At 47.1% G+C, this 22,607-nt stretch overlaps 1 protein-coding gene across 3 annotated transcripts in view; it reads left to right on the top strand.

Moving 5' to 3' along the window:
* GCN1 (GCN1 activator of EIF2AK4) overlaps nt 1-22,607 on the top strand; it is a 52,331-nt gene that overhangs the window by 4,179 nt on the left and 25,545 nt on the right. For 2 of the 3 annotated variants that reach the window (XM_039868295.1, XM_039868293.1), the window contains exons 2-27: nt 66-168; nt 3,218-3,281; nt 3,818-3,949; nt 4,392-4,500; nt 7,253-7,351; nt 7,445-7,579; nt 8,373-8,441; nt 8,572-8,680; nt 9,273-9,347; nt 9,516-9,644; nt 10,170-10,220; nt 10,562-10,660; nt 10,859-11,032; nt 12,320-12,472; nt 13,722-13,814; nt 14,867-14,942; nt 15,069-15,252; nt 16,263-16,449; nt 16,547-16,671; nt 17,437-17,615; nt 17,926-18,019; nt 19,192-19,305; nt 19,394-19,592; nt 20,471-20,626; nt 21,103-21,284; nt 22,508-22,588. In XM_039868295.1, coding sequence (XP_039724229.1) covers nt 66-168; nt 3,218-3,281; nt 3,818-3,949; nt 4,392-4,500; nt 7,253-7,351; nt 7,445-7,579; nt 8,373-8,441; nt 8,572-8,680; nt 9,273-9,347; nt 9,516-9,644; nt 10,170-10,220; nt 10,562-10,660; nt 10,859-11,032; nt 12,320-12,472; nt 13,722-13,814; nt 14,867-14,942; nt 15,069-15,252; nt 16,263-16,449; nt 16,547-16,671; nt 17,437-17,615; nt 17,926-18,019; nt 19,192-19,305; nt 19,394-19,592; nt 20,471-20,626; nt 21,103-21,284; nt 22,508-22,588 — 3,171 coding nt within the window. The remainder of the gene's footprint in view (nt 1-65; nt 169-3,217; nt 3,282-3,817; nt 3,950-4,391; nt 4,501-7,252; nt 7,352-7,444; nt 7,580-8,372; nt 8,442-8,571; nt 8,681-9,272; nt 9,348-9,515; nt 9,645-10,169; nt 10,221-10,561; nt 10,661-10,858; nt 11,033-12,319; nt 12,473-13,721; nt 13,815-14,866; nt 14,943-15,068; nt 15,253-16,262; nt 16,450-16,546; nt 16,672-17,436; nt 17,616-17,925; nt 18,020-19,191; nt 19,306-19,393; nt 19,593-20,470; nt 20,627-21,102; nt 21,285-22,507; nt 22,589-22,607) is intronic. The other variant, XM_039868294.1, reaches the window with a different exon arrangement.

Here is a 22,607-nt window from a genome sequence, read left to right as displayed (position 1 = left end):
ACATGCACACTCATTGTTTTGTAGTCTGACTGATGAAATTTTCTCTGTGGGCTTTGTCTTCACAGGTTTCTGAGACACTAAAGCGTTTTGCAGGGAAGGTGACAACAGCCAGTGTGAAGGAGAGGAGAGAAATCCTCAGTGAACTGGGGAAATGTGTTTCTGGAAAAGGTATTTATTTTCCATCCATATGGCCTAGAGACGATTCCGTTTCAAAATGAATTGTTTTCTGTTTAGAACCATGGCCTTCTTTTCCACTCCTTGCAACAACTTCTGCCTTTACATTCTGTATTTGCTTGTTATAATCTTCATTGAAACAGTTGGATTAGTAGAGAGTTTATCCATTTAGGTGCCAAAGCTTTTTATAGTTTTCACCATTTTGATTGGAAACAGTTCTCAAAGATACCAACAGTCTTTCTTAAGTAATTTACTGGATGCAAAAACATTTCCCTTATGACTCGGGGCACCATTTTTCCCAGTCTTTGTTCCATAGAAGTCAGCAAGATGGTAACGGGCGATTGTCTAGTAAAGGATTCCAAGGTCAGAAAAGTCTGAGAGATGTCACATTTTCCAATGCCTTCTGGAAGATTCACAACATATTCTAGGAAGGCGTTTTAACTTTATTAAGCTTTCTTTAATCCCACGTTTTCCATATAGTCATCCTGATTTTGTACCATAACTGGGGCTATTAGGGTATATAAGACTAGTTTGCCTTCATGTAATACATCCTAATTAGTTTTCAGGTTTCCTCTTGGTGTGTTTTTGCTACATAGCATTGGTTCTCAAAGTATGGCTGCTAGGCCAGTAGCATCAGCATCACCTCAGAACTTAACATACAAATTCCAGCTCCACCCCAGCAACTCAGATTCAGAAATCCTGGGACTGGAGCCCAGCATCTATGTTTTGACAAGCCTTGTTTGCTGAAGTTAGAGAACCATGGCTGTATAGAGTTGTGTCTTTCTGTCAGCTTTCACTTCTTATTGATCAGGAGCCTGCTTTTTATAACTCACCCAGGTTCTCCTTTGCTGCATCTGATCTCCTGTCGCCTGGTAACATACCCAAGCTTGTTAAAGTTGTTTGAAAATGAAATGAATTGCTCATTGTGAGCTTCTAAGAGATTCTCCTCTATATTAATGCTTTACTGTATGACTTTTATGGCGCCTTCAAAAATCTTTTTGGTCACTTTTCTCAGCAGGATTCTAGTTAGAAAAGGCTGCTGTGTGACAAGTTACTAGCTGTATACACACGAACCATAATGGTCGACTCTCCCTGCTAAATGACTGCTGAATACTACACTTACCCCCATTTTATGGAGTAAGGAGTTTGATGTGTATGGGTGAAGTTTATAAACTACTCAAGACCTTTTCAGGGAGATTTTATTTTACTCTTCAGTCTCCCTGAAATTCTACAATTCAGGGTGAATTACATTTGTAAAATGTAGCCTTTGGTGTACAGGGTGATGGTGGGAAGTTAATTACCCCCTCATGAAATTGTTAGTTCTCAGTTTTATAATATTCCGAGTAAGCAGGGGCCATTGCATAGTGATTATTATTCTGGCCTCTCCTTTTGTTGGTGTAGCAGAAAACCAAGTGAGTTAACCAAAGGTGGGGGCAGATATATTCAGCCAGGCTGCGGAGTTGAAGACTTTCTTAGATCTGTCTAATCCTACGTGCACATGATCAGCATGGCTCAGCCCAGCCTGGCGTGGAGGCCTCGGAGGCTCACCTCAGTCCTGCGTTCATGTACTTGAACCCTTGGACGCTGATGCAGCATCTCCTGTGCCTCATCTCTCTAGTCACAGGCCTCTAGTGTAGCAGTCAGTGATGAAGGGCTCGGCTCGGGGCTCAGACGGGCTTGTGTTCTAGCCATGGCTGTGCCACTTACAGGCCGCGTGACCCGGTTCAAGCCACTTAACCTGTCTGAGCCTGACTCCTTGCTTTGAACATGAGGATAGCAGTAGTGCCTCCCTCACAGGGTTGGTGTGAGGAGTAAGTGAGAACATGTATGGACAGTGCTTAGCACAGTGCCTGGCTATGGTCAGCTCCTGGTATACATTAGCTGTTGTTATTACTGTTCTCTTAACTCCAAACTGTCTCTGCTCCAGTCACTTTTTTCCTTGATTACCGAAATAGCCCCATATCTAATGGACCAAAGAAGTGTTCCGGGCCCTGGGAGAACTGGGTCCCTGCCCCTCCTTCATTTCCCCTCCATCATTGGGTGCCTGAAGTGTGAGGCACTGTGCCAGCCCTTCATGGGCCTCCTGCTGTTAGTGCCGCTCATGTCAGTGTGTCTTCCACTGCAGCTGACATTTCCCCTCCTCAGTCCCTTCCCACTTTCGTCTGCATGCCTCATTCCGGCACACACAACCTGTCACAGGTTGGCTTTCCATTACTGAGCAGTGTTGTTCAACCAGAGTTTCTTTTTCACTCGGCTGGCCTGCTTGATTTCCTGTGCCTCGGTTTCTTTGTCGTAAAATGGGCTCAATCACAGTACTTACCTTGTGGAGATTAAATGAGTTAATGTGTGGGAATGCCTAGAGCAGGGCCTGGCACTCATGGCACTGATGAAGTGTTGGGAGTTACTATTTCTCCTCCTTTCTTCCTCCTCATATGTCTTGAATAGGCATTACGCATTCTTACTTCTGCATTTTTGCCCATGTTAATGCATTTGACTTGCACATCCCTCTCTTTCCATTTTTCCATAGCCTTTAATCTGTTAGGCCAAGCACTTGCGTCCTAAAAACCTTCAGAAACTGCTCTGAGTACAGGTGTTCTTTTTCTGATCCCTCACAGTACTTTAATTTTTGTCCTAGGTTTTAAAACCATTTATTACAATATACGTAAAGAAAAGTGCATATATCATAAGTGAACAGCCCGCTGTATGACTGCAAACTAAACACACCCATGTAACCAGCATCTAGATCAAGAAACAGAATAGTTCTAACACGCTAGCACCTCCACTTAATAGCATGTTAAATTTTGAGGCCACTTGTATTACTTTAGTTTCATTCACTTAACAAATGTCCACCTGAGAGCTTTTCTGTATCAGGTGTTTTTCTAGAGTCCCATTTTGTCATCACTTTTTCCTTTTGGGAATTCTCTGTCAAACACACAGGGAGTGTCCAGTGGGCAGAGATCATGTCTGACAGAATGCCTGGCTCAAGCAGATACTCACAAAATAGTTTTTTTAAAATTAATCTCTGTGTAATTTTTGGTTTCAGATCTGCCAGAGGGAGCAGTGAAAGGGCTCTGCAAGTTATTCTGCTTGACTCTGCATCGATACAGGTGATTCCCAACCAAAGGCCCAGTGTCAGGAACACTGCAGAGAGGTGGTTAGAGCTCAGGCTTTGGGGCCTGACTGTCTGGGTCCAAATCTGGGCTGCGTCACATCCTAGCTGTTGGATCCTGGACAAGTTACTTAATCTTTCTTTGCCTCGGTTTCCTCATCTGCAGACTGGGAATGATAGGTGGTTGTTAGTAAGTATAAAGTGTCAGAACAGTGCCTGCCACCCCGTGAGTGCTGTCTGTATGCTGTCATCAGTCATGCATGTAAAAGCACTTGGCCTAGTTGGATGCCCATAGTTAGTGTTCCATAAATGTAAGTGTTGCCTTTACAGCCTTAGTGTCTCATTGCCCTTTTTAGTTACTTCCAGAATTCCTGGAGGTGGTAGATTGATCTAGTTATTTCCTAATCCCATCATCTATAGTCCTCTGGAATACAGTACAGCCCGATTTTTCTGAGAAGACCAGCACTTGGCCTAAGATACGTTGCCCTGCGCCATGTCCACATGTTCACATTTTCCCTTCATTCCTCCCCTTAGAGATGCAGCTTCCCGCAGGGCCCTGCAGGCAGCCATCCAGCAGTTGGCTGAGGCCCAGCCAGAAGCCACTGCTAAGAACCTTCTGCACACTCTGCAGTCTTCAGGCATTGGCTCCAAAGCAGGTGTCCCCAGGTAAGATTTAAAGGTGGTGGGTGTTGGTGGAGTCCTACTCGGGAGAATCTGGTGCAGGTAAGTTGTGTTGAGCAAGCGTGAGCATGCCTGTCTTTCCTTTTGCAACTCTGAATGGCACCAGCAGTCTGTCTTCTGAATGGATGAAGGAGCCAAGATGGCAGGCCATTTTGAGGGGAAACCAGATGCCCACCAGGCAATGAATGGGAGAAACCATCTTTTTGTTTTTATAGTTGTGAGTGCTAAGAGATGGCAGTTTGGCTGATGAGGCCTGCACTCCTTGTGTTGAATTGTCACAGATGATTACTGGGAAGCCGGTTTCAAGTTCTGACCAGGTCAACGGAGGGCCCTACATACCAAATATCCTTGCGGTGACCATTTTTCCTTTAGCTGGAGGCTGCTCTTCTTCACTCACCTCTTGCCTGCCCTCCCCTCCCTTCTGCAGTAAGAGCAGCGGTTCGGCGGCCTTGCTGGCCCTGTCCTGGACCTGCCTTCTGGTGCGCATTGTCTTTCCCTTGAGAGCCAAGCGGCAAGGAGACATCTGGAACAAACTGGTAGGTTCCTCAGGTCTTCAGAATAGCGATGGTCAGCTCTCTGTACAGAATCGGGCATGTTCAAGCACCTTCTCTATGCCAAGAGCTTTTCTCAGTGCCAGGCGACCAGGCACTTTGAATTGTCTTGAAGTTTGTGACTTTGATAGATGAGCATGAATGCAACATAATCACATTCATCTATTTATCAACTATCTTTGAGCCACTCTGTCAGGCATGAGGATAGGCACTGGAAATATGGTGACGAGCAAGAGAAATGTGGTTTCTGCCTTTGTGGTGTATGTGGAAGACATGACAGGCCAGAGAGGGGAAGATAGCCAGAAAACAAGTAATCCATAAAATACAGTGATGTAAATCATTCTGGGGCTTTTTTTTGGCTGATCAGTCCTTTCCCTGTACTTGGATTTCAGCATTGAACGGGCGAATGGAATAGAATTCTTGCCATGTGTTTCAGTCCTTAAATTCTCTCCTTCCTTTCTTTACCTGCTCCTTCCATATTCCCTGCCTTGCCTTTCACAGATTGGAAATGGCCCAGTTGGCCAGGTTCGGCAGTTCTTTTGAATGTCTAGATACACTTGGTAGAGGACAAGGGGAATGGTCCCACCGTTTAGTCAAAAGGAGTCTGAGGAGCTTGGCGTGGATCTGTTTTTGGCAATGAGAGTTGTCTGATTACTTAACTTCTGAGCCTGTTTCCTCATCTGTCATATGGGAAAAAGTATCATCCATCCCATCCATTTTAAAGAGTTGCCACGAAGATGGGCTCAGACAAGGTGTGAGAAGGCTTTAGAAACTTAGAGAGGGCTGTGCAGGTAAATGAGAGTGGCCTCAGAAAACCAAAAGCATCTCTCCCCGAAGCAGCCAGGTGGTTAGCCATATTGATGGCCTTGTCCTTGGGAGCTGGATTTATCCAGCATACTTCTGGGGATGACCATGGAATGGCCACTGGTGATCGATTAAAAGATAAGAACACTGAAACTTCACAGGTAGTGGATATGCTAGAATGGAACACTCTTCAGAATGTGAGTTTCATTGTTAACAGAAGGCCTCCTTATAAGATGGTTCACCACGGGCTCCCTCATTAGCTCATCTCCAGTGAATTCTTGTAAACATTACCCGAGGTATGTTTGCCTATGGGTTAGTGAGTGGGAGGGGTCAGCCCCAGAGTGTTGTATTTATGGGACTGAATGTGTCAGGAGCTTGAGACCATATTTATTTTTTCTTTGTCTTGAATCCTTTGCTCATTGCTGATGTTAACCATACACATAAGTTGTAGTTCATTCAGTCTCTCAGGTATCGGTTGAGGGCCTTCTATGAGCCAGGCACTGAGCCTACAGCGGAGAACCAAACAGAGGACCTTGCTGTCATGGTGCTTACACTCTTGTGGAGGAGGTGGACGACAAACAGGTCCACAAATAAATAATGAGACATGAAGTCATGTGGCAGAGAAGCAGGTAGTAGGATAGAGAGAGTGGGGTGGGTGACATGGGAGGAAGGCCTCTCAGTGGAGATATTTGAGCAGAGACCAGAGGGATATGAGAAAACAAACCAAGCCCAGATCAAGGGTTAGAACATTCCAGGAAAAGAAGCAGCAGTATAGTTCTGAATGTAATATCAGCAAGCTTATTACTTTAACTAAAATTGAAATTAAAAATTATTTTAATTAAAAAATAAATGGTTCAGAATTCAATAGGTATAAAGGATATACTGGTTTCATTCCCACCCCTGTCCCTAGCCACCTAGGACCCCTCTGTTACTAGTTTCTTATGTGTGTAGATATATTCTCTGTATAAATAACCAAGTAGGTTTTTTTTTATATACAAATGCTACAGTATCACATCCTTTTTTCTTTCACCTTGTTTCTTTAACCAGTCTTGGAATTTGTTACAGAGTCTGTTCTTAGAATTTCTCGAATTTCTTGTTCTCTGTGACTGGTTACTAATCTTTTGAGTGGATGTACTGCAGTATATATAGCCACTCCTCTGCTGATGGGCATTTATATTGTTTACAGTTTTTATTGTTATAAAAAGTGTTGCATTGAATAATATATGCCATTTTGTACACATGCACGTGGAATTCAGCAGACTTCTTAAGCATGCCCTTTTTCTCAGGATGGCAGCTGACACTGTTCACCAGTGACCTTGGGTGTTTGTGGCACATAAGTCTGAGATTTTTTGGTTGAGCACCTACTATGCGCTTCACTCTGGGTTGAACAGTGAGCTCCACATAGGCGGGCTCATCTTGCTGATCTTCTGTACCCACAGTGCCTAACGTAGTGCCTACCGTTTAGTCAGTGCTCAGTAAGTATTTGTAGAATTAATGAAGGACAAGTCAAAGCATCTAAAGAAATACATTAAAGAGGACGTTTGTCATTTTCCTGCATGGCACTTAACTTCTCTGGAATTGTATATTCATTCGTGTGTTTATTTGTTTAATATCCTTTTTTTCTGGGCTATAAGGTACATGAAAGCAGGATCCATGTCTGTCTTGTTCCCCATGTGTTTTCATTGTTTGACTCATAGGAGGTGCTGAACAAATATTTGTTAATGAAACACTTGCGTGCTCAGATGTAATTATAGGACGGTCTAAGTGTCGGGGGTGGAGGGAAGAGGGTCTGGCTGGAGTTGAGTGGGAGGGGCCTAGTGGAGGTGAATTCTGGTTCTGGTGGGCCTGACAGAGGTCTTGGATAGGCTATGAAGGCCATGGGACCTTCAGTCCCAGTTCATGTCCTGATTTGAGCCTTTCCTGATCCTGGTAGGTGGAGGTGCAGTGTCTGCTCCTGCTGGAGGTGCTGGGCGGTTCCCACAAGCATGCTGTGGATGGTGCTGTGAAGAAGCTCACAAAGCTGTGGAGAGAGGTGACAGGAGGCAGCAGGGCGTGGTGGGCATTGCTTCTTGCACACTATCCCCCACTGCCATCTGATACACCTGCTTTACACTTTCTTCCTCAGAACCCCGGGCTTGTGGAACAGTACTTGTCAGCCATCTTCAGCCTAGAACCCAACCAGAACTATGCGGGCATGCTGGGGCTGCTGGTGCAGTTCTGCACGAACCACAAGGAGATGGATGTGGTCAACCAGCACAAGGCAAGTGGACTCACGGGAAGAGTGAAGGGGGACTGGTTTTGCCCTGGTGGTCCCAGCTGCCAGCCTCATCTGAAGCTTATTGATTTTCTCACTTGAGACTCTGGCCTTTCGTCATAATATATGAATTTTGAGGAGTTGGAAAGCTTTCACTCCACAGAGACACAGAGTGGCTCTAGCTTGGGGTGAATCCTGGCATAGTTACTGAGATGATAGTTCACCTGTTCATGCAGTCATTTATTCTCACATAGTTGTGCAGCTGCCATGTGCCAAGCACTGTGTTAGGTACTGGGGTTGCAGTAGTGAGCAAGGGAAGGGAGCTGTGATCCCTTCCCTAATTATATCTGTGATAAGCATTACAAAAGACAAGTGCAAGAAGCCATGATACTCTGAATGTCATAGGTCAGAGCACACATCTCTAATGAAAGAACTTAAGGGGTGAGTAGGTGTTAGCAAGGTCAAGAGGTGAGGAAGAGCATTTTGGGTAGGAATGTACAGGAGGCAAGTGGGGTTGGAGTGGCGCGGGTGCGTTAGAGGTGTGAGAGGCAGCTGGCCAGGTAGCAGGTGGGCCTTGTGAGCTGTGCCAAGGACTTTGGACTTGACCTAGGGGTGATGGAAAGCCATGGAAGGTTTTTAAATGGGAATGGCATAATCAATGGGACCTCTGTGCTTGACACTGTGGAATTTGGGTCACTGATACGTATTTTTTGGAGGCACTCCCACCAGATAGATCTCTTAGGCCAGGGATGAGATGCTTCAGAATGTCAGGGTCTAACCAGGTCTGTGTATTCTCTAGAGTGCCCTGCTGGATTTTTATATGAAGAACATCCTGATGAGCAAAGTAAAGCCTCAGAAGTATCTATTGGTGAGTGAGAAGTGGGGCCTACTCACTTGGACAAGCTCAATCCCATGGTTAAATTCTGTGATTAAGAACTGTCCTTTATTCTTACTCCGTTCCCAGGAGGGCTGGGGGCCTGACTCTTTTCTCTTTGTAGGATAACTGTGCCCCCCTGCTCCGATACATGTCCCACTCGGAATTTAAGGATCTGATCCTGCCCTCCATCCAGAAGTCCTTACTGAGGAGTCCAGAGAATGTTATCGAAAGTAGGTTGCTGCCGAGTGGGACAGTGGGAGGGAGATGAGTTGCCTGATAAGCAGCATCCTCGATATTGGCAGTAGGAAGCATTGAGGGTGGGGGTAAGAGATGTAGTCACTGTTTATCTCATTGGGAGAGAGATCAGGGACTCTTTTAGAATATGTTGGAAGTCATGGGCCCTCTTGCTAGAAGAATGCACAAAAGTATATATCAGCTTAGAATATTGCATATAGTTTTAGAGGTCCAAGGGCCTTCTGGAGACCTTTCAAGTTAACTTCTGCTCTAGATAGTTTAAACTTGGCGTGGGGGTGGTGCTTGAAACCATAGGATATGAGGGGTGAGCTCTGTTCTTATTTATCTTGGTAAAAGGTGTAGATGGAATGTTAGAGGGACAATTTTTTCCTGATTGGGATGGGGCAGTGCACAGCTTTGCAGCAGAGCTTTGGGACAAAGATGCGACCATTCGTGACCATATAGAGATGAAGAGTAGTCACGGTTTTGTGTGGCTAGACAGTGGGCCTGACGGCATTTGTGGGCAGTAGGACAAAAATGAGTATTCCACCTGAGACTGACGTGGTCGGTGCTTTCTGTCCCACTTAGCTATTTCCAGTCTGCTGGCATCAGTGACTCTCGACCTCAGCCAGTATGCCCTGGACATCGTGAAAGGACTGGCTAGTGAGTATCCTCTACATAAACTACATTTGCATAGTTTGTTCCCTGAGACCCTTTATGATGAGAACATAGAGCTAGGATGGAAGAGTTGGGAGCATGGAAAAGACAAAGGTGAAAGCCTACGTACTTAGCTCTCAGCGGCTTCTGAGCAGCGGCTGTCGGTGTGTCCAGGTCAGCTGAAATCCAACAGTACCCGCCTGATGGACGAAGCCGTGCTGGCGCTGCGGAACCTGGCCCGCCAGTGCAGTGACTCTTCTGCGACAGAAGCCCTGACCAGGCACCTGTTCGCTATCCTTGGAGGTGAGCAGGCCTTCATGGCTGTGGGGATGGTTGTGGTGTGGCCCTCAGCACTCATGCATCGGGACCTGACTGGGACTTGATGCTCCGAGTCTGCTGGTGGTAAGACCATGTGGCCAGGAGGATGCTCAAGGTAGGATGTGCGCAGTAACTGAAGCACATGCAGAGCAATGTAGATGGGGTAATCTTGGTTTTATTTTTTTAAGTGTATACATTATTGTAGGCATAGTGAAAAAAAAACTAGAGAGAAGTATACCAAAATGTTAGAAATGTCTTTGGTGGCAGGACCATGGGTGTTTTTTAAATGTTTTTTTTATGTTTTTTTGTTTCTCAGATTTTCTGTAAGAACATATTACTTTTTTAGTCAGGAAAAAAACTTAGTAAGTATCATTTTAAACCAGCTTCTTAGTAGAAAGGCTACTTCTGGAATCAGAAACTATCTTGATGTCACACACATGACTCCATTATTCACCCTCTTGGGAAATGTGGCAGATACGAGTTTTGAATCTTTGCTGTTTCTCCTCTCAGGCTCGGAGGGAAAACTAACCGTTGTAGCCCAGAAGATCAGTGTCCTCTCAGGTACAGAATTTCTCCACAAGCAATGGGAGGTGTGGTAGGAGATGAGGTGTAATGTAACTCTTAGGTAAGGCAAGTCCGTCTTTGGATCTCGATTCCTCTGACAGTCATGGACATCCCAGCCTGGCCCCTGGGACTCTGCTGCCTCCTGCTTGGCATGCGAGCCCTGTTTAAGTCTAGCAGGAGGCCTGGCTTCTGTAAAAATCAGAGGGAGGGAGAATTGGGGAGGGTTGGTGATGGTCAGAGGAGAGGCATGGCTGCTGGGGAAGTGGGCAGTGGCAGGAAGACTCGTGTGGTGGTGGCTTTGAGCTGACGGGCTGAGCAGGGGCTCTCCTGCCTTCCAGGGATCGGGAGCATCAGTCATCACGTGGTGTCTGGGCCTTCCAGTCAAGTCCTGAATGGGACTGTGGCTGAGCTCTTCATCCCATTCCTCCAGCAAGAAGGTAATTCGGGGCAGAGTGGTGAGGATGCAGCCTGGGCCCATCCTTGTCCCTAGGTTTCACAATTGGAGCCTGCCAGGAACCCCTTCTGAAGCTACACCTCCCCCAAAGCATCACTGCTCCCTTTCCCTTGTACTCATGCTTGTTTTCGTGCATGGATCTAAGACATCGCACTGACTGGACTTCTGCTGCTTGCCCTAGTTCACGAAGGCACCTTGGTGCACGCTGTCTCTGTCCTGGCTCTCTGGTGTAATCGGTTCACCACAGAAGTGCCCAAGAAGCTCACCGAATGGTTCAAGAAAGCCTTCAGCCTTAAAACCTCCACCTCCGCAGTGCGGCATGCCTACCTGCAGTGTATGCTGGCCTGCTTCCGAGGTGAGATGCCTGCCCCTCAGAGGTGACTGAGTATTCAGGGCATCATTGCTCTTCTAGACTTTCCCTTTTGCTCCAGCTTATTTTGCATTATTTCCTCCCGAGCCTCTCAGAGCATCTTGCTTAGTCATCCATAAAGCCTAGAATCAGAGCCCAATCTTCACAAGATTCTAGCTTCTTCCCCTCATCAGACCTTCAAAGGACAAAGCTTTGTTTTAAGAGGACCCAGAACTAGAACCTGTCACTATATTATCTGAAATCGTGGAGAAATAAATAGGACTGACTTAAAAGGTCCAACATCATATACGTTTTATGCTGGATCTCTTAAAAAACAACCACTGTCTTTGCTTCAGTGCTAACCTGTCATTTGGGCGTGGTCATCTGCCTCCTTCCCAAGCAGCTAGGAGAAATTTTGAAATCTGTATAGGAGCTTGATCTCAAGGTAACAGTCTCTAATAGTAATATTCGTCTTTGAGATAGACTTGTATTTCTTTTTAAAAAGTTTAAACTTACAATGAACTGTAAAGAAATGTTTGGGAGATTCCAGAACTGTCTCTACAGAGGGGACATCCTTCTGTACAGTCTTGTACTCATATAACAGTTTGCAATTTTGCTGCATTGATCAACCTTGATTTTAGGTTGAGTTCTAGATAGCAGAGACTTGGTTTAACCTAATCTCTTTGGCTTGAACTAGTTATGCTTGATGCTTTTAAAATAAACATAATAAAAATAAACTTTTCAAATAAACATTTCTTAGCTGTAAATCCACGATATCATCCGCATGAAATACGTGTTTTGTTGTGAAATGTTCCGATGTACCAGTTCAGTAGTTAAGAAAACAGGTTTAGCTGTAGTTTAACAGGTTTCTCCTTTTTTAAAAAAGTAGATTTAGTTCATAGGTCAGCAGATTGATTCTGATTTTAGAATTTGGGTCCAGAGGTCATCTGGTGTGGGGAAGAGCCCCAGTAATAAATTGGTAGACTTGAGGTTGGCCTTGGCTCTCTCCTAAACCAGCTGTGTGGCCTTGGGCAACTCAGCCTCTCGGTCTGATTTCTGCTGCATCGAATGAATAGCTATACTATTGGATTAGTAAGGATCCTTCTAGTTCTAATTTGATGGTTATAGCGTTTAAGCCCAGATTCTGTTTCCACTTCTTCATGATTATTTCACAGGGTAACTGAATGGTTTTAGCTGGCCAGTTCAGACTTGGGTGGGTAGGTCCTTTCTCAAGCAATCTTGTCATTCCCAAGGATCAGGGTGTTCTATAAGGTGCTGGTCCTCTCTTCACAGGTGACACGCTATTGCAGGCCCTGGACTTACTTCCCTTGCTCATCCAGACAGTGGAGAAGGCAGCCTCCCAAAGCACTCAGGTTCCCACAGTCACCGAAGGTGTTGCTGCAGCCCTACTGCTCTCGAAGCTTTCGGTGGCTGACTCCCAGGCTGGTAAGAGTCCAGAGATGTCCAGGATGGTAGCAGACAAGGGCCTCAGTGTCCTTGGGAGAAGTGTCTTGATGTTTAGGATTTTACAGGATCAGCTTGGCCACTTAACTATACTCATCTAGCCACAAGGCCGCTTGTCCTCTGCAGGGATGAGCCTCAGTGTCGCACTGGATGATGGGAATGCAGCAGGGGCTCTGTCACTGCCCTCCTTCTCCCTGTTGCTCCAGTGCTCTGGGACGGAGACTTGTAGATAATGTCCAGACTGACCTGGGTGTGGTAGTGAGACTTAAAAATTGGTTATATTTCTGTAGGGTATAACATGAGAAGCTTCCCCTCAGCCAGCCTGCCTTCTAGTCACTACCTTCTCTCCTCAGACAGTGTTACCAGTTTTGTGTCCAGAGATAGTCAATGCGTCATCAACCAAACATGCTGGGTAACATTCTACATATGCCATGTTATGTACTAAACGTAACTTGAAAAAGATTCTGCATCAGTACAACAAAGAACTTTCTCATCCTTTTTTGTGGCTGCATGATATTCCATACTTTCTTTAGTACGTCTCCTACTCTGTATGTATGTGGATATAGCTGACTTATTCCTGTGGTTAGAAAAGGAGTTCAGCTCTTTTCATATATTATTGTATGCCATCTGTGTAATTGCCAAGGCACTGGACTACCTTGGGAATGGGGGTGCAAAGATGAACTTGACCTTGCTTCAGCAAATTTCAGGTTGCTTTGCTCTATAGTAGGAGCAAGGAGATGCAAAAACACATTTGTCGTTTAAGGCAAATGTGGCATTAGAGCACTTTTGAAGGAGGTAGTTTAGGGGCTGGGTCTCAGGAAAGGCTTCATGAAGGAAGGAGCATTTGAACTAGGGCTCAGAGGGCTAGGATGGATTTCACCAGCTGGAAGGGAACCTCCCAGTGTAAGTTCAGACCAGCCCCAGTCATGGAAGGTCAAGGAAAGCACCATGTGTGAGTTCAGGTCTTTCAACCTGGCGCTGGACTAGGTGGGAATCAGTGGGAACAGCATTCTTTGGCTTCTGTGGGCAGCAGAAAACCACTGAAGGTTTTCATGTGGGCGATGATACTAGATGGACTCAGGACAGAGGAGGACAGAGAGCCTGGCAGTGACCTGTCTCTACACTGGAGAGCCTGTCAGCAGAGCCAGCCCTGGCAGCGTCAGGATGGAGGGGACCAGCCCTGGTGAACATGGTGAGTTGTGCCGTGGTATGAAAATTCTGTTTCTTGCAGAGGCCAGATTGAGCAGTTTCTGGCAGCTGATTGTGGATGAGAAGAAGCAGATTTTCACTTCCGAGAAGTTCTTGCTTATGGCTTCAGAGGATGGTGAGTTACCACTCCCTTAGTTGAACTCAAGATTGGGGTCGAGTCTCTCCGAAGGGTCTTCAGAGAAGATGCTTTCCTCACTACATGGTGTTTTGACCAGTCAACTTTGCAGAAATCTGGACCAGTGATCTGGCCAAGAGCTTGGATCTCATGGGAGTGAATTCATTCCTGTAGGGTGTGGAAGGCTTGAGAAATGGGAGGAAGTGGGAGATTTGCGGAGACAGAGCACTGATGGTTGTGGAGCTGTGATATTAGGTGTAATTATAGCTGATTGGGTAATTGGTGCTCTCTCAGAGGTTTTCTCTTATTAAGCAGCAGCTGGGAAGCTCTAGTACAGTGTACTTGGCTCTACTCCCCCTCCAGGAGACACAGAAACTACTGGTTTCTATCCTAGCAGAGAGGGAATGGTTGATCTTTAAATTTAAATGTATGTTTAAAATTTTGTGTTGCCTTAAGGGCGTCTGCTGCTAATTGGTGATTTGAAAAGTCTTTGACTCACAAATCACAACATCCTATTAATGAGCTACAACTGTTAGTCACTTCCTGATTTAGGAAAATAGTTTTTGTATAGGAAGTACATTCATATAATTAAAAAATAAAAGGTCCAAGAGGATCTACACTGAAAATTATACCCCTGCTTTGATCTTTGGCCACCCAGTTTCCTGGCCATAGAGAATCAACTTTATTAACTTCTGTGTATCCTTGACATTTTATTTTTTTTTAAAAAGTAAATATCTTTTATGTGTTAGTTCTCTACCTTTTTTATACAAATGGTAGCATGTGCTGTCTAGACTTGGAAATCACTCCATGTCAGTATGTAATGAGTGTCCTCATTTTTTTTGAAGAACTGCAAAGTAATTTTTAATTAAAAGAAAGTGTATAGTTTTTCTTATTCCACCCGTGTGCATAGTAAGCAAGAAGAAGGAAATTGAGAGGAGCTGTAATTCCACATCCTATGATAATCACACTTATATCTTGGTGTTCATTTTCCAGCTCTTTCTGGATGTGTTCTGTATTTTCAAAACACTTCTGCTGTTCCTCTCCCCTTCTAGCCCTATGTACCGTGTTGCATCTGACAGAGAGACTTTTCCTTGACCACCCGCACAGACTCACCGGCAGCAAAGTCCAGTACGTGAGGCTCACCTTCCTTTCCCCTTGGGCCAAAGGAGACGAGGCTGGCAGGAGCCTGAAAAGTGGGTGTGTGGTGGATGGAAGGGCTGGCTGTGGAGAGGCCTGTACCTGGCCTTCCCCCAGGACGGTCTGTCCCTGTGCTCGCAGGCAGTACTACCGGGCTCTAGTGGCGGTGCTCCTGAGCCGCACCTGGCACGTGCGCAGGCAGGCCCAGCAGACGGTTCGGAAGCTTCTGTCCTCTCTTGGGGGCTTTAAGCTGGCGTATGGACTCCTGGAGGAGCTGAAGACTGTCCTCAGTTCTCACAAGGTGAGGGCATCTGGGCTCCAGAACTGGGATTCCCAGAGCAGCTTCGCCAGCCCTGCTTATGCTGTGGGGTGTTGGCAGTGTCGCTCCTGGGATCTTCTCACTCAAACTCTGTGATGCCAGAATCTTCTCCCCTGCCCTTAAGCTCCAGTAACATCTTGTTTCATACATAGTTTACCCTTGGACAATGCGGGGGTTAGGGGCTCCGACTTCCCTCACAGTGGGAATCTGATATAACTGCAGTCGGCCTTCTGCATACATGAGTCCCAGCTGCAGAGCTGACCCTTTGAACTGCACAGGTCAATTGAACTGTGCTCAATTGAAAAATATCCACGTATAAGTGGATCTGTGCAGTTCGAACCTATGTTGTTCAAAGGTCAACTGTAATTTTTTTTTCCTTTTTAAACTCTTTTCTTTCTTTTCATGCCTTTTGATATATAGTTTAATCTTTTTATTCTTGAGTAATTGAATAACACTTTGTATTTTGTAAGTGCTTTATAATTTGTAAAGCATTTTCTACTCATTCTCCCTTTTGATTTTTCATAAAGTCTTTAAAAGGCAGACAGGCTTACTGTCTTTTTTATATGAGTTGTCTAGGGTTCTAGGATCTGAAATGACTCGCACCGGGTCTCCCAGCTGGTGGGTAGAAGAACTAGGAGTAGACTCCAAAGACTTGGCTTCTGTTTCAGTGCTGCTTGTGCCCTGCTTCCCTCCGTCCCTAAGCTAGCTCGAGGGTGCGGGCCCGTGGCAGACTGCTGTCTCAGGCTGGGTCTCCCGAATCAGTTTCTGTTGCCTTCTTTTCCCCTGTGAGTTTTTTAGGTGTAAAGTTACAGGCGTTTCCTCCTTTTAGGCATATGTCACAGGTTGTGGAGCCCAGTGCAGGAAGCTGGGCATCAGACTCTTCCTGAGCAAGGACCCCTGAGAACAACATCAGCAAGAGGCAGCTGTGTCCCTGTGTGCCAGGCCTGCTCAGGGCTCTGAGAAGTAGGGGCTCACGTGTTGTCTCCTCGCAGGTGCTGCCTTTAGAGGCTCTGGTAACTGATGCCGGGGAGACTGAGGCGGGCAAGGCCTGTGTGCCTCCACGGGTCCTACAGGAGGCTCTCTGCATCATCTCTGGGGTGCCTGGACTGGAAGGTGATATCACCAACACCGAACGGCTGGCCCAGGAGATGCTGATCATCTCCCACCACCCATCCTTAGGTCTGTGGCTGGAGCGGGTATAGGAGGGCCAGGGCTCTATTGGGCAGGGTAAGATTGGACCAAGCAGAAGGCCTCAAGTTGCTCGCCTCCCCTCCAGTGGCAGTGCAGTCTGGACTCTGGCCAGCACTTCTTGCTAAAATGAAGATTGATCCGGAAGCCTTCATCACCAGACACCTGGATCAGATTATCCCCAGGATCACCACACAGAGTCCCTTGAACCAGGTGATTGGTGCGTTAGCTGGTTCTAGCTTTAGGTCAGAGTGCAGGGAGGGAGGAGTCAAAGAAGCAGGTGAAGCTGTGATGTAATGTGGATTTGGACCCTTGGTTTACAAGTGACAGAAAATGCAAACCGATTTGAGCACAAAAGGGAGTTACTGTCTCATCTAACTGCTAAGTACCAGGATCTGACTGGACAGGGACTCAGATGTTGAACTCATGACATTGTAGGTGGTGCCTCCCCTACTCTGTCTCTTCCATTTGTGTCTCTTCTACTTTCCACGATGTGGGCTGCATTCTCCAATGGTCTTCCCGTTTCTAGTAGCAGGATAGCTGCTAGAGTTGCAGACTTATAGCCTGTCTCCCATCAGCTCCAGTGAAAGAAGAGTCCGTTTTCCAATTATTTCAACTAGCATGGGGTCTCACTGCCCCTGGTTGGCCTTATTTGGGTCCTGTCCTCATCCCTGGGCCTGTCCTTTTGGTTTGGGTCATGTACCCACCCCTGGAAAGAGTGGGGGCCGCTCCATCTCAACCATAGATTGAGAGTTGGGGAGGAGTGCATCCCTTCAAATCAGAGTGCAAGTACCAAAGTCATAAATGCTTGCTGAGAAGGTGGGCACATACTATAGCTGTCTGCTTTTGTGGGCAGCACTCAGAAAAGAATGAGCAGTGTCAAGAAAAAAGGGAGTCAGTTGCCGGGGGCATAGAGGTGGGCGGGACCTCTCTCCAGTGCCAGCCTTGGTGCACACTGACTATGTCTGTGTTTGACAGTCTTCCATGAACGCCATGGGCTCCCTCTCCATCCTGTCGCCGGACAGGGTTCTCCCACAGCTCATCAGCACCATCAGCGCCTCCGTGCAGAACCCTGCGCTGCGTCAGGTGACACGGGAGGAGTTTGCCATCATGCAGACCCCTGCTGGGGAGCTGTATGACAAATCCATCATCCAGAGGTGAGAGATCACTTATGAGCTCAATTGCCTTTCCTTCCCAAGCCTTAGCTTTCTTGTCTGTAAGATTAAGACAAAACTTCCTTTGTAGGGTTGTTGTGACGAATGAATGAAACCATCTACCCAGTCATTGGACAATTGCCTGCTCTATTTTAGGCTCATGCTTAGGCCTGGGATGCAAGAGTATGTCCAGTATCTAGCACTTTTCTGGTGCATACTACTTAAACGCTAGCTGGAATTTCATGGTTGGTGGGAGGTAGAAGGGACTGGTAGCTGTTTTGAAGCTGGCTGATCCCCTGTTCTGGTGTTTCAGTGCCCAGCAGGACAGCATAAAAAAGGCCAACATGAAGCGAGAGAACAAAGCTTATTCCTTTAAGGAGCAGATCATCGAGCTGGAGCTGAAGGAGGTGAGTACACGGAGGCATTGAACATAGATTGCCTGCTGAGCTCGCTGGCCTCAGACTGGTGGCTTTCCTATTGCGCATATGCTCTTCCCTTGGGTCTTCCTGAGGCCTATGACACAACGCCTCTGATCCCCTCGAAGTGTCCCAGGTCCTCCTCCCTCACCCTTTATCCTTTCTCGGTAGATTTCTCCACCCCAAACTCGCGAAAAATAAATTTCTTTCTCTGCTGGCTGCCAGCAGCGTTTCATACATTTCTTCCACTAAGTGGTGTTGCTTAAAACCACGCCTGTCCACCCATCTCTTTGAAGGTTGGGATCCATCTTTACTTCTGACACCAGGCACAGGGCCTGGCAAAGTGTAGCCTTTGGGGAATTGTGTTTCAATGGTTGTATTCAGCTTGTAACAACTCACATTGCTCTTTCCGGTCTCAGAGCCTTTGCTCTTGGTCTTTACAAGTCTGGGTTCTTCTTGTCTTTAACTTCTCAGCCCATGTGTCCACATGTCTACTTCTGGAAGAGGTGACCACCCTTATCCAAAGTAGACCCTGCCCTTCCTGGTTACTGTGCATCATATTCCTTTCGTGGCATTTGTCATGACCTGAAGTCATCTCGTTCACGTATTTGCTTACGTGTTCATTGTCTTCGCCCACTAGATTGTGCACTCCATGAGCGCAGGCGCTTGGTCTTCTTCCCCACGGTATCCCCAGCATCTAGAACAGTGTCTGGCACAATGCAGGTGCTCAGTCAGTGCTTGTTGAATGAATGAGTGCTTTCTCGGCCTTTTCCAAGCTTCAGCTTCTACTGGGGTAGAGCAACTGTAGGGAGGGGGGTGGAGCAGGAGTGGAGGCTGAACTGTCGATTCTGAAGCTGTGTGCTACCAGAATACCCTTTTCAGCACATTGAGGGACTTTCATTTCTCTCGCACATAAAAGGCCCTCCTTACATTTGTCAGAGAATTCAGTAAGAAATCGCTTCTCCACTGCTGTCTCTGTTTTGTAGGAACCATGTGGCTGTGGACTTTGTGGGAGGTGGGGATGCCACATGGTGGATTTGGGGGTCCAGATCACAGACTGAGAGCTGGTATGGTGCTGACTGTGGACCCAAGCTTGCCTTCCTCTGTGGTAAAGAGGGCGGTCTGTTCCCTGGAGATGGAATTGCTTTGCTCATTGCTTTCAGGAGATAAAGAAGAAGAAAGGCATAAAAGAAGAGGTGCAACTGACCAGCAAGCAGAAGGAGATGCTGCAGGCCCAGCTGGACAAGGAGGCACAGATCCGGAGGCGGCTGCAGGAGGTGAGAATGCTGGGCAGCCCAGGCCCACTCCTCACTGTCCTGGAGCAGGGCCCTGCTGACCTGCCTCCTGGGGTGACTGTGCTTGCAGCTGGACGGTGAGCTGGAGGCAGCGCTAGGACTGCTGGACACCATCCTGGCCAAGAACCCCTCTGGCCTGACCCAGTACATTCCTGTTTTGGTCGACTCTTTTCTGCCCTTGCTGAAATCTCCACTGGCCGCTCCCAGGATCAAGAACCCTTTCCTGTCCTTGGCTGCTTGTGTCATGCCGCCTCGGCTCAAGGCTTTGGGTTAGTTGTTGTTTACTGGCTGTGAGCATGGCCCTGGGCAGGTTGGGAGGTGGGTAGGGGATGCCCTGAATGCTGGTGGGGTGTCTCATGCTGACCTAGACTACTGACTTGTTTCTGTATGGAAGCAGCGTGGGAGCCTCCAGCTGTAAGTCGTTAGAGGTGACACAGTGCTTCTCCTCGTGTTTTACGTCTGCTGTGCCTTCACTCTGAGACTCAGATTTTAGACACTAGTCAGCGTGACCTTTCTGTAGCAGTTTTAAAACTAAAGTCGGACATTCAGTGACAGTGGGGGTGATCGATGCCACGTGGCCAGTCAGTGCAGCCCAAGCCATGTATCAGTGACAAGAGGTCTCCCTCTGTGACGTATAGCTTTTTGTTCGCCGTGGTGAAACAGATCAGGTAGGGTGGCTGGGAATTAAGCAGACTTCCTTCCTAGCCTAGAGAAAATGTTCCCACGGGTGAGGCTGGAATCTGAGAACTGTTCTAAGTGAAAATGAGTTTTGGAAAAATATGTCCAGAAAACCGTTCTGAGTGCATGCATATGGAGCCTGCCAGAACTGTTACCTGGCTGGCTGGGCTCGTTGCATGGAAGATGGGAACACCATATGGATAGAGCTTTGCTCTTGGCTGAGTAACCCTTGGGTGGCTTATGCCTCCTCTCAGCACACTTTTCATTTCTTAGTGTTAAAAAGGACAGCTCCCTGCCTGCCTACCCTTCGGTGCTGGTCACGAAGAGGAAATGAGAAATTAGGTTGAGAACTTTTTGGCATCGCGGAATTGATTACTGTCAAGCAGAGAAATGTAGCACGTCTGTGCTGGGCCAGATTCTTCGTGTTCGTGTGAGCCATCCTCTTCTGAGTCTCTTCTCTTGGGTACAGGCATTTTGGTGAGCCACGTGACTCTGCGCCTGCTGAAGCCAGAGTGTGCCCTGGATAAGTCATGGTGCCAGGAAGAGCTGTCAGTGGCCGTGAAGAGGGCGGTGACCCTGCTGCACAGCCACACCATCACTAGCAGGGTGGGGAAGGGTGAGCCAGGTAAGGGCATCGCAGACAAAGGACACGAGGCAGTACGAACTGGTACAGGAAATGCACGAGCTACTGCATCCCCAGGGCTTCCTGAGGCTGTGGCCATGGGCAAGTCTCTTCTTTCCCTGGACTTGATTTCCTTGTCTGAAAAAGGGGGCGGGGGGCGGGATTGGATCAGATGGAGGATTTCTGAGTCCAATCCTGGTACTCTGTGAGTCACTGCGACCCCCACTGCGAGTTTACTTCTTGTCACTGGAATCTACTTGTCTGTTTTAACTCTCACATTCTGGAGCTGGGCAGCGTTTGGGGTGGGAGCGGGATCGGCTTTAGAACTGGGCTACCAGCTGTCATCCCAGTTGTACCATGTGCTTCTAGGTGTCAGAAAGGGCCTCATCCTCCCCTTGCCCACTTGCCCTGAGGATGGAAACTGAGGTAGCAGTGCCCTGCCCTGCCTTCAGTATTGTGTCTGCTTCTTACTCCCACAGATGCCACGCCCCTGTCCGCGCCAGCCTTTTCCTTAGTCTTCCCGTTTCTGAAGATGGTGCTGACTGAGATGCCTCAGCACAGTGAAGAGGAGGAGGAGCGCATGGCCCAGATTCTTCAGATCCTCACTGTCCACGCCCAGCTGAGGGCCTCACCAAGCCACCCGCCTGGGCGTGTGGATGAGGTTGGCAGGGGAGCCTAGCTCTTCCCTTGGCTGGAGTGGTTTTGGGGGGACAGGGGCTTTCGATGCTTCCTGGCCCATCAACACTTCTGGTGGTGCAGTGGGGACATGTGTTTGTACCCACAGCAGCAGCCATTGGTGAGGAAAACCCAAATGCTCGATTTAGTGTAGCTGCCAGGGCCTCAAAGAAATGTGCAGATAGATATCCTGTGTCTGAGAGTTCTGACCTGAGGAAGTTGAAGTATTTTGTATTAATTTATTGTATTTGTTTTGTTTCTGACTCAAGATAGTACTGACTGTTCTCCTTTTGACTTGCTTATGATAATGAGATTGGATCTCATTCATTGAGGGGGTTTTCCTGTTAATAGATTGTATTCTAAAAGTTTGCCCAAGTAATGCATGCGTATTTTTAAAAATTCCAACAATACAGAAGGAAAAAAAGAAAAGCCACTTTCTAGAGGCGCCAGTTGCTAACAGTTGGGTGTAGAACCTTGTGGACCTTTTCTCATGCACGTGTAGAACTCACACCCCGTACACAGTGAAAAACAGGTCGTGTTGCTTCTTTCACATGACTGTACTGTGGGTCTCCTCCCACGTCTGCGTATGGATCCACTTTATTGATTTTACAGTCCGTGTGGGATTCTGTACTATGGATGCACCATGTTTTAGTTAACTCTTTACCTGTGATAGATATTTTAAGGTTGTTTTGAACTCTGCCCTATTTCGAGTAGTGCTGTGGTATGCCCCCTTGCACAAATATGCCCTTGCACCCCCATGCGGGCACTTCCATAGGACGGATTCTTGGTGTGGAGTCTCTGGGTGGCGTGGCATGTTCTGAGCTCCACCCTCACTAAGAGTTCTTTTCTCCAAAGTATATGTGACCCCAGATAGTATTAATCATGTTAACAATAGGTGGAAAATGGTACCTCCTTTTATTTTTATTTTACGTTTCTTTACTTACTTGTAAAGTATCTGTATGTTTATGGGCCATCTGTCTTTCATATTCTATGAATTTCAAGCAAGTTTCAGAATTTATTTTGAGTCCTGAGGATCGTGATTAACCAGGGTTGGCTTGTGTGGGTTTAGTTGTAAACCTTAAGGGGTTTCTCTAGTGGAGTTGGCCATTGTATGACCTAGAATATTCCACTGTGCTGCTTCGTGTGCCACAGGCCTTGGTTCCAGCCCTTTCCCAGAGCTCAAAGGACTTATCTGCTCTTCTCTCTTAGAATGGCCCGGAGTTGCTGCCCCGTGTGGCCATGCTGCGCCTTCTGACTTGGGTGATCGGGACGGGCTCTCCCCGCCTGCAGGTGATCTGATTTTCAGTTG

The sequence above is a fragment of the Pteropus medius genome, unplaced genomic scaffold (genome assembly GCF_902729225.1).
Source record: "Pteropus medius unplaced genomic scaffold, Ma_sr-lr_union100, whole genome shotgun sequence".
NCBI lineage: Eukaryota > Metazoa > Chordata > Mammalia > Chiroptera > Pteropodidae > Pteropus > Pteropus medius.
The sequence above is the reverse complement of the archived record's forward strand: the minus strand, read 5'-3'. Positions and strand labels throughout refer to the sequence as shown.